Source organism: Pogona vitticeps, chromosome 14 (genome assembly GCF_051106095.1).
Source record: "Pogona vitticeps strain Pit_001003342236 chromosome 14, PviZW2.1, whole genome shotgun sequence".
NCBI classification, from domain to species: Eukaryota; Metazoa; Chordata; class Lepidosauria; order Squamata; family Agamidae; genus Pogona; species Pogona vitticeps.
The window spans coordinates 952,059-962,057 of record NC_135796.1 but is presented as its reverse complement, the minus strand read 5'-3'; the positions used below and the strand labels follow the sequence as shown (position 1 = coordinate 962,057).

The following is a 9,999-nucleotide window of genomic DNA, read 5'->3' as shown; positions in this document are numbered from 1 at the left end:
CTCTGGCTAAGTAGAGATGCTGACGCTCCCTTGGTTGGACTCCTAAGGTCGGCTTCCCTGCCTCACCTCCACCGTCCTGGGTAGACATGGACCTCCCTCCTGGTCCCTTTTGCCCCGGACATCTTGCAGCGAGGAGAGAGAGGCCGGTCCAGGCCACCTCTGTCTGCTGGCATCATGGGAAACCTTCCACCTGTTGAGCTCCGTGCCTCCCTCCCTCCCTCTCTGTTTTGGGTCAGGGACCGGCCGCGTCATCTTGGAGGTATCTTGACATCCTTTATCCTGTGGTGCACGGATCTGTCACGGGTGGGATGTCCCTGCCTTAACACAGTACTACTGGTAGCACAAGAAATTGATCGTAGACTTCCCTTTTTGAAAAAAAAAAACTTGGGAGAGGTCAAAAAGCAAAAACAAACAAAAAAAGAGTAAACGGTGTTTGGGTTTTTTTAAAAAAAAATAATAATGATGATTACCATCTTAAAGATGGCAGACACCATTTCCAGTGAGAAATGTGGGGGGAATGGTGTGGCTTCGGATGATTTCTACTGCTTATTTGACCCGTGGGGCGGGTTCCTCTGTGCAGCCACGACCCACTTCCAGAGTTTGGGCACGCTGGTCTGGAAGCGGTGGGCGCCAGAGACGGCTGCAATTCGCCATCATTAAACAGCAGACAGATGGGGGCGGGAGAGGCTGGGAGCCCATCCAGCCCCACCGGACGCGCCCCGGGGCCCCAAAACGCGGCTAGATCTTCCAGTGGCCGGAGCGTCAAGCGCTGGAGGGTCTCGAGAGGGAGAAGTTGGCCGTCCCTGGGTTTACGGCAAGGCTGAGTCTCCCTTCCCAAAGCCGGACCCGGGCCGACCCTGCTTAGCTTCGCAGCCCCTCTCTCGCACGCTCGCGCGCTTGCTTGCGCCGGCGTGACCCGCCCTCCTCTCCGGCGTGCGTCCTGACGTCACTGAGCCACGCCCCCCACCGGCTCCCATAGTTACCGGCGGCGGCGGAGGAAGAGGAGGAGGAGGCGGCGGCGGCCATCTTGGCGGCGGGGCCGCGGCGGTCCCGGGGATGAGCGGCTCGAAGCCCAGGGTGGCTCCGGCCGGGGCCGGCGGAGGGGCGCTGGGGCGGCTTCGCGGGCGGAGGGCCTCCGGGGACGCCTCGCCCGCCGCCCCTGCCGCCGCCGCCGCCGCCGGGGCTCCGTTGAGGGCCGTCGTGCCGCGCACCGAGGCGGAGCTGCTGGCCCTCGAGACGGTCCGGCCCGAGCACGTCCTGGGCCTCAGCCGCGTCACCGAGAGTGAGTGGCTTCGGCGTGGGGGTGGGGGTGGGGTGGAGAGAAGGGGGGGGTCTGCCCCTCCCCCACGTAGCCAACCCGGGATCAAAGGGAATTGGGGAGGGAGGGGGTGCAACCTCTCGGTTATGCTCCGGAGAGGCCCCCCCCACGCACACACACACGCACACACAGACACGTGTCCTTCCAGGGTCTGGGCCTGGAATGGGGCTCGGGGGGGGGGAAGCCCCTTTGAGAAAAGAAAAGGGAAAAGCCCGGGGGGGGGAAGGGCAGAGAGAAAAGCAGGGTCAGTAGGAAGGAAGCCCTCTTCCCCTCCCCAAAGGGGGGAAAACCCCACCATCAGTGAGAGGGGCCCCCCTCAAGACCCTTGGGGGGGTTCCCAAGGGTTTGACCTTTCCCACCTGCAGACCCCAGAAAGGGACCCAGAAAGGTCCAGGTCGTGACCCTGCCGCCGACCAGCCCAGGATTGCCTTCCCCGGTTCTTTGGGGGGGGGTGGAGAGACCCTCCCGCTGCCCTGCTCCAAAGAGCTCCCCGTTGGGTAGACTCTTGGGTTTGCGAGCCCCCCCCCCCCGGGTGCAGCATGCAAACCCCTTGCCCGTAGCCCAGCAAGATTCGGCCTCCAGCTGAGGAGCCTCTAGAGGTTGGGAGATCGATGCCTCGCTGGGCCTCCTTGTGAGGGTCTGGACTGGATGATCCGGAGGGTCCCTTCCAGCTCTGCTGTTGTAAAGATGATGAAGAACCACACAAGGGGTGCAAGGAACAGAGAGACGCACACACACCCCACCAGTTTGTGCAGCATAGTCTACCCCGGCTCACCCTCCGTTTTCCAAAGTTTTGAGCGGCTGCTGATGAATTGGGCTTTTGAAGTCTTTGGAAACCTCAGCCACCTAATGCTTGTTAATCTTCAAGGTGCTACAGCACTGTAGAACTCTTGTGGCAGAAATCCAGTTGCGAGCCCCCCCCCCCCCACTACTTCAAGACCCGTTAAACCAAGCGCATTTGCATAAATGGTGGGCTTTGAAAGAGCCCATTGTCCGCTCGCTCTCAATGCCATTTTTGTTTCCCTTTTTCCTAGATTATTTGTGCCGATTAGAGGACAACATCTACAGTATTGACTTCACCAAGTTCAAGATCCGTGACCTAGAGACTGGGACGGTGCTGTTTGAAATCGCCAAACCTTCAGCTTTAGGTGAGTGGGCCGAGGGAAATGGGGAACCGAGTTCCAAACATGACATTTTGAAAGGAACAACTTGTGTTTTTTGCTTATTTCGCTCAACAGCTGATAGGCTACATTTACTATGATTGTGTCTGCAGAAGCAACTCACTGGTGTGTTATCGCTGTCTGTTCCCTCACATCTGCAAGTTTTTGTTTAACATTGAAAAGCATCTCCATCTGTGGGACCCAAAGGTGGCGGCAGCCGTCCACCTTTTGCTGTGGGACGAAACCCAAGCTGCTTCCCCACCCTCTTCTGCCTCTTATGCTGTTGGCAGAACTCACACCAGTTCTGCCAACAGCATAAAAACCATTGGGAGAAATGGCTGACTTAGGGTTGACTTGTTGGTATCCTCAATTTAGAGGGAAGGGGAACAAAACAGAAGACATAACAGAAGAAAGAAGGACGGAAACCAAGGTCCGTTCTCAGCAAGGCTGCAGGGAGACCTAAAAGGAGTAATGTGAGAATCCGCTGTTCTCATTGCCCGAAAAAAGGATTTCTGTGGATGTTTTTCCTTCTATCGTTGATGGCCAGAAGCAGCTAGTTGCTTTATAACACCTTACTTGTAACTCATGGAAAATGGGTGTGATATGCAAAAGCTGAGCTCCAGCTAGCCACAAGAAATTCCTTGCACCGCGTTGCAGAGACACAGTATTGGTGTGCTTGGATTTTTTTTGTCTCTCCACTTATTTTCATTGATCTGTGTACTGGTTTTTCTCTCTGAACCACGAGAGAAGGTGGCCAGGAGCATCAGGATTGAAACCAGCGCAGATTAAAACAGACCCAAAGTGATGGCAGCTTGCAGTTAAACGGTTGAGAAGGCGTTTCAAAGCATGTCCGCACAAAAGTCCAGCACACACACACACACACACAGACATCTCCTCCTTCCTTGGGAGCTGCTCAGTTGCCCAAAGCCTGCCTGAATGAAAAGGCCATTTCCCAGCCCATAGTAGCAGACTCCTCTTCCTCTATACAAGCCTCACTCAAGCGGTCCATGCTTTGCACTTCCAGTTCACTTCACTAGGCCTTCCTCACGGGGAGGATCTGGACGGATGGTGTCCTGCCAGCCAGATCTCTCTTTCTGGGTGCCATTAAAGATGGCGGTTCACCCAACGGATCCGCCCTGGGCTGCATCGTAGCTTCTCGCAGCTGCAGCAGGCCTTGAATTCGTGTTGGTGGGCAGGTGGGCCTAGAGGAGCAGCAGTAGTTTGTTAAGAAGCCGCTTACGCAGTTGTAAGTGCATGGCTTCGTTACTGACTCTGTAAGGATCCTTTCTCACAGACCAAGAGGATGATGAAAATGAGGTTGGAGAGGTGGACGCCAGTGCAGGGCGCTTTGTTCGCTACCAGTTCACTCCCGCCTTCCTGCGTCTCCGGACAGTCGGTGCAACGTAAGTACCTTTCGTACGGAATAGGGTGGAGCGTGGCCATCACCCACATAGCCAAAGCTGGTTGGCCTGTCTTTTGGTTGAGGGAGAGTCAGGGGCTGGAACGCCCGCCTTAATTCTGAGCTAAGCTAGTTCAGCAGTTTATGAAGTTGGAGAGGCCTTGAGCTGCGTTCAGACCTCTGGGTACACAGTGCTTTTAGATTATGATGAATAATTCTGAAGTATGAAAAGCTGCCTTTTCCATTCCATATAAATTGAACTTAACATGCCTGACTTCTGCTGCCTAGCATGAGTTTGCAATTTTTTATTGTTTTGTATAAATGCTTCACCCTTCTTTGAGGCAGAATGAGGGGTTATATATCACTCCTGGTGAAGCAGTTCTTTTTCAGTCATGTTGTCTTTTTATCCAACTGTTTCTAAGTACAAAATGGGACATCTACAGCTCTGGCCTTTGCTTTGTATAGCACAGACGTGTGTAGCCCTGCGTCCTGGGTCTTTGCTTAACCTCAGTGCCACCTCCTTGTCTTAGGTAATTTAAGACCTCCACTTCTCCTGGCTCCTGTTTTTCCACAGGGTGGAGTTCACCGTGGGGGACAAGCCCGTATCCAACTTCCGCATGATCGAGAGGCACTACTTCCAAGACCGGCTTCTCAAGAATTTTGACTTCGACTTTGGCTTCTGTATCCCCAACAGCAGGAACACTTGCGAGCACATATACGAGTTCCCCCAGCTTTCAGAAGACCTCAGTAAGTATGCCTAATAAAAGTGTTCCAGACGGTGGCCTCAAGTCACAGATCGGGCTGGGCAAAATGTGGGTTCCCTCAGCCCTGCACAGATATAAAAATTAAAAAAAAAAAAACATTTTGCTTTGCGATCAGCATCAAGCAGTGAGCCATTAATAGTGTGAGGATATTGATATCCGGCGTGGCTTGGAAGGTCAAGCGTCTTGATCACCTCCAGTGACAAACCTCTTTCTCAGGTTCCTTTTCTTTGGTAATCAGTGAGTCCATCAATATCTTTGTTACCTAAGCAGGCTTGGTTCCTTTCAGGGGCTTTGCAGACCTTTTGCCACTTAAGATATTAAGTCTAATCTTTTAAGCCATGACTGTGCCGTGTGTGTCTCTGGTTGCGAGGGGACAGACCGAAGCCCCTCGGGCTCTGAACAGCTCCTGAGAGCCTCGTGCTGCAGCCTGGATCCTTTGCCGGCCACAACTGGCTGAGAAGAAGATTCCCATATGTAAGAAAGGCATTTATTGCGGCCAGTTTCCATTGCGTTGGGAGCGATTTCCCCGCATTTCTCTTCCTCATTTCTTTCTTCCTTAAACGTCACGCTCCCGCTTCCCTGTTCACGGTCTGTCTCGCATCCTGCATCTCTCTCTTGTCCTGAGACAAACACACTTTCCTAGAACAGCAGGTGAGCCCCAGTTGCTGCTTCCCTTGGTTGCTTCTGCTGGCCCTCTCTGTGATGTTTTTGTGCTGTCAGTTTGTGTGTTCTACCAAATACTCTGAAACACGGATAATTTAAGTTACAGAGGGACTGGGAGGATTTATTGCTGTATAATCAGAAATGTATCTTGTATGCCTCTCATGAATTGTCCCTGAACATATAATAGTTGCTGAATTATAAGGAGATCAGTTTTTCCAAAATAATAAGTAACTCATTGTTTTTAGCAAGTAACAATACGGAGGTCCTGCCATACCAGTGAGGCTAATGGACCCTTTCCTTTCCCCTTTGCTGTCTTCCACACAGTCCGCCTGATGATCGAAAACCCCTACGAGACGCGCTCGGACAGCTTCTACTTTGTTGACAACAAGCTGATCATGCACAATAAGGCCGACTACGCCTACAATGGGGGCCAGTAGCCTTTGCCGTGGCTTCCTTGAGACATTGCACTACCCCTGGTCGCCCCAGGGCGTGCGGAAGAGGAGCCAAAGAGGCGTCCCCTGCTCGGGCGCCTCTCTTCCAGAACACCCGGTGCGGTTCAAGACCTGACGTTGAAGGCACTGACATGGGAACACCTGGGACCGTTTTTTTTTTTAAAGCAAGTGCTTCTGGCAGTCCTGCCCTTTCCTGCGTTGTTCCTTCTGTGGCTTCTGCCTGGTTTCCGTTGGTCTCCTGGTCAGCTCACAGGTCAGGCTGATGGTAAAATGCCCGTGGAGGTAGCAGTTCTTCTCTCTGGGAGCTCTTGTTCCCTTCCTTCACCCATTCCCTGGCCCTCTGTAAGTCGATTTGCCACTGCCAGACCATTGCGAGGGACCAGCGAGCCTGGCCCGTCACCGTGGCGGCCTCCATGGTTCAGCCACGTTGTGACCTTCACAGCCAGTCTCCCCCCCCTTCCTGCCTCACAAGCCCCACCAGTCAGGATGGGACTTTAAGTTAAGGAGATTCTCTTTTAAGTTAGCCTGGTACGGAACACTTCCTCTCCACCTTGCTGTCTTGAACGCCCCATAAGCTGCTTGGGGCGCTGCCCGGCCCTCTCCGTGGCTCACGCTCCCTGGGCCTCTTGGATCTGGAGGAGGAGGAGGAGGCGGCCTTTGAAAGGCCCTTCTTCTTCGCAGAAGCTTTGCTGCCTCTGGGCTCCTCTTCCGGCGGTGGCTGCCATTCCCTTCTGCTCTTCCCTGGGGAGAGGACAGGAGAAGAGCTAGCAGGAGGGGGGGGGGAAGGGCTGGAAGACCGTGCCAAGTATCAGGGCAGCTCTTCTAGGGTTTCCTTCTGTATGCGTTGAAAAGGTCAGAAAGCCTAAAACGTATTAAGAAAAGGGTAGTTTTATCCTGCTGGCATTACCTGTCGCGGTCCGCAGGGAGACAAGGGACTTGGCCCTTAAGAGTGGCTGCTTCGAGGTCTTTATCCAGACTCCCCCAGTTTCAGTGGCTCTCTAAATGTGTGGCCAAGGGCACCCACCAGCTTTTGCCATTTGAACACGGTTGCGCTTGTTGCTTAGGTTCATAGAGGTGCTGAGAATGGACACACTGACCAGCACCCGAGCCATTGAAACAGGAGCCCTGCCCTCTTGGCCCTCAGAGGCCCTCCTGATCTTCCCCTTCTCAGAATCCTCCTTGCCGTGATTCAGAGTGAAGGGCCCACTTGCTTGGCCAGAAGGAGCAGCCTGGGGGGGTGTCGCATCCGGAGGCCTTCCTGTTGGCGGCCTAATGCCCTGTCTGGTGATCCGTGACTGCAGTAAAGCCAGACTACGCAAAAGGGTCCACGTTAGGCTTTTGAGACAAGCCCTTGGCTGGGTCAGGCCGGGAGATGTGCTGATTTCACCAAAACACATCCTTGGGTGGCAGGAGGGGAAGGAGGGTCGCAGAAAGAAAGAAAGCCTTCCCTGAATTGAGGCCACACGTTGTTGTTGTTTTAATCTTGAGGGCAGGATAGCGGAACGGTTGGTTCCAAAAGATGAAAGGCGAGGGCAGCAGAGTCACCCATGTGTGTGAGGCTGTTGCTTAATGACTCTTGGTCCTTCCTTCGTCCACATCCTTTGTGATCTGAGGTTAGGACATCTTCCAGGCCCTTTTCCATTCCTTGCACTATGACCCGGTTGTTCCCTGGATGGGGATGATGGTCCTCCTTTTGCTGCCACCCGCCCAGCCCTTTCCAGAGGGAGGGGCCTTGCCTTCTTTTCTCCACCACCGCCTAAAAGGAAGCCCTTCCACGTTCCACGAGAGGCGGCGGGCCGTTCTGGGTCCATATGGGGAAACACCAGGTGCCTTTTTCCACGTCATTCCATGCCTGCTTGGCTACGAGGCAGTTTGAAGCGGTCTAATAAGCTGAGCAGGTTCTCCGTCGAATACGCTGGCCGCTGGGTCCTTTCCTGCGACTTCTGGTCGCGCCCGCCAGCCCTGTCTCCCCACCCCTGCCTGGTCTTTGGCTCTTGACAAGAGTGCCGACATTTCCCACCCGATTCTTGGTCTCCTACGCCTCCTTTGTCACTGGCTGTCTCAGCAATAAGAAGCGCAGACGGGGGCCGAGAAGCGCTTGTTCCCTCAACCGGGGAATTTCTGTGTTTTTCTGTCCTGCTGGCCACCTCCAGGGTGGGCGTGCTGAGGAGGTGGCCGAATGTGGTGTTGCCCTCCTGACCAAAGAGTTAGCCGCCCCCCCCGGAAGCACATTCGAGAGAAGTCTCCATCCAAAGAAAACAGCTCTTCAGCTTAGAACGCGTAGAAATGGGCCAGTTTTTCAGGGGATTGCCTCTCTTGGGGGATTTTAATCCCTCCTTCCTTCCCAGAAGCTCAGCCATGGCTTGGGTGGCAGGGGACCTTAGGCCCACGCGGTGGATCTGGGCCAAAATGTCCGTTTCTTGGCCTGTTTTTTTTAGAGCCCTTGTCTTCCTTGTATGCGCCTCCCATCTTGTCTCTGCTAGAGATGGGGGGGGGACAGGTTTTCCTGCTGTCTGTCCCCAAGCTGAGAGCCTCGTTTTACTTCCCTGCTGTAGAAGAAGGAGCGACACACAAAATATTTGAAAACAAGATATTTCTGCAGGGAAAGGAACAGGCTTCCGTTCCGGACAAGTCATTGCCTTAAGATTGAGCGCAGCCCCCCTGCAGTGTTTTTATTAAATCTCCAGCTTTATTTTTGCGGGTGGCTGCCACCCTATACCCCCGGTGGCAGTCTTCAAATGGGCCTAATCCAGGCAACGGAGAACTAGTGCTAGCAGTTCTGTTTGTTTCCCCCCACATGACCACCGACATGGTAGCTTTTTCTTTCCTTGGGTGGGTTTTGCAACCCTGTCAAGTGGAGTTTGTCAATGGGGCTGGTTTTTAAGGAGCCTGCCCAATAAGGACAGTAACAGATAAGGGTCACAGTCTCAGCTGGATGGATCAGCTGAAAGGGGGGAACTCACTGAGCACTGTGAGGGAACGGTAGGATGATGGTCCTGGACTCATGGTTCCAAACCTGTTTCTTCCTCGTTTCCTTTTCAAACGGGCTTTCCTGGGATCCTTGAAACGGCCAGTTGTTCTTTTTTAAACTTTGTAACTTCTAGAAAAGCTCTCGCAGTTTTATATTTTTTCTGTTAAGGTCTCTTGTCCCTACAGAATGAGAAAGACGCATCAGAGAGGTCTGTGCGGATCCCCAGCGCTCCCCACCTGACTGAACCTTTTCCCCGTCACGCCGTGTCATGACCTTGTGTTTCCTTTAGATCTACAGTAAACTAGCTGACTTATTTGTATAAAATGTTATTTTGTCACAAGCAATAGTAAATAAAAAGAAACAAAAAGTTTTAGGCCCTTCTCTTGCTTGGTTCATGCCAACGCTTCCAAAGGCCGCTGTCCGTGCAGTTTCTATGGCCGAACTGGAATTTGAAGCCAACCTCCCTCTATTGTCTTAGGCTGGCAGGCTACCCGCTGCGCGACGCTGCCTCTCAAGTTAGCCTTTACGAGGAGCAAGTATGTATACCGAAGCAAGCCGGAAGGGGCCGGTAGCCAGAAATGAGCCTGAAGATGAGGAGGGGCTTCCAGCACACCTTGTAGCGGAAAGCAGGAGCCGAGTGCTCGGCCCTGCAGAAGAGCGAGTGTGCAAGATGCTCCTCCGCTTGTGAGTGGTGGCAGAGGAACTCCCTGCCACCGTGGTCACAAGAGGCAAAGGAAAAAGAAAGGGATCCCTATCACAAAGGAGAAGGAGGGCGTCTTGGTGGGAACCCTTCCGAAAAGCAGGCAGCTCTCAGGAAAATGGAGCTGAGGTAAGACCGGAGAGTTTCTTGGAGCCAAAAAGCGATTTATTTTGAGCTCAGAAATCAGAAGTGCAATTGTGACCAGCTTGCTCTCTTCCACCCTTGGCTGGCATGTTCAGTCCTCCGTCTCGGTCAAACTGAAAGCCCCCCCTCCTCTCTCTGCTATTTAGCCTAGAAGAGGTGGTTTGCTGTGCGTTTTTAACTGGAGTCTGCACCAGGTTGGCTTGATTCCTGACCAGAGGTCTTCCTCCTCATGAGTGCAGGGAGGGACCTTCTCGGAAAAGGCATCCCGTGGATGCAACGAAGACCCCCTGAAGGGGAGCCTCGGAAAGGCCGGAGAAGGAAAGGCCAGCGGGGACCTGCTTCGCTCCTCCTTTGCAGGACTTCCTTCCTCCCTTCCACCGGGAGGGGCAGGAGCCGGGAAAAGGGGGTTTTGGGGGGGGAGGCAGAAA

The 9,999-nt window shown here is 53.7% G+C and overlaps 1 protein-coding gene across 1 annotated transcript; it reads left to right on the top strand.

The window, feature by feature from the left end:
• Nucleotides 1-972: 972 nt before the first annotated feature.
• On the top strand, nt 973-5,936 carry UNC119B (unc-119 lipid binding chaperone B). Its single transcript, XM_072983397.2, has 5 exons — nt 973-1,282; nt 2,353-2,466; nt 3,773-3,881; nt 4,452-4,624; nt 5,629-5,936. Exons 1-5 carry the CDS (start codon nt 1,057-1,059, stop codon nt 5,739-5,741), a joined length of 735 nt encoding a protein of 244 aa, XP_072839498.1. The 5' UTR covers nt 973-1,056; the 3' UTR covers nt 5,742-5,936.
• The last annotated feature ends 4,063 nt before the right edge of the window (nt 5,937-9,999 follow it).

Bases quoted from the DNA above. Each gene is read 5' to 3' on its own strand.
- UNC119B (XM_072983397.2), top strand. From the start codon at position 1,057: ATGAGCGGCTCGAAGCCCAGGGTGGCTCCGGCCGGGGCCGGCGGAGGG. The intron at 1,283-2,352 runs GTGAGTGGCTTC...CCTTTTTCCTAG, and splicing joins CCTCAGCCGCGTCACCGAGA to ATTATTTGTGCCGATTAGAG. The intron at 2,467-3,772 runs GTGAGTGGGCCG...CCTTTCTCACAG, and splicing joins CGCCAAACCTTCAGCTTTAG to ACCAAGAGGATGATGAAAAT.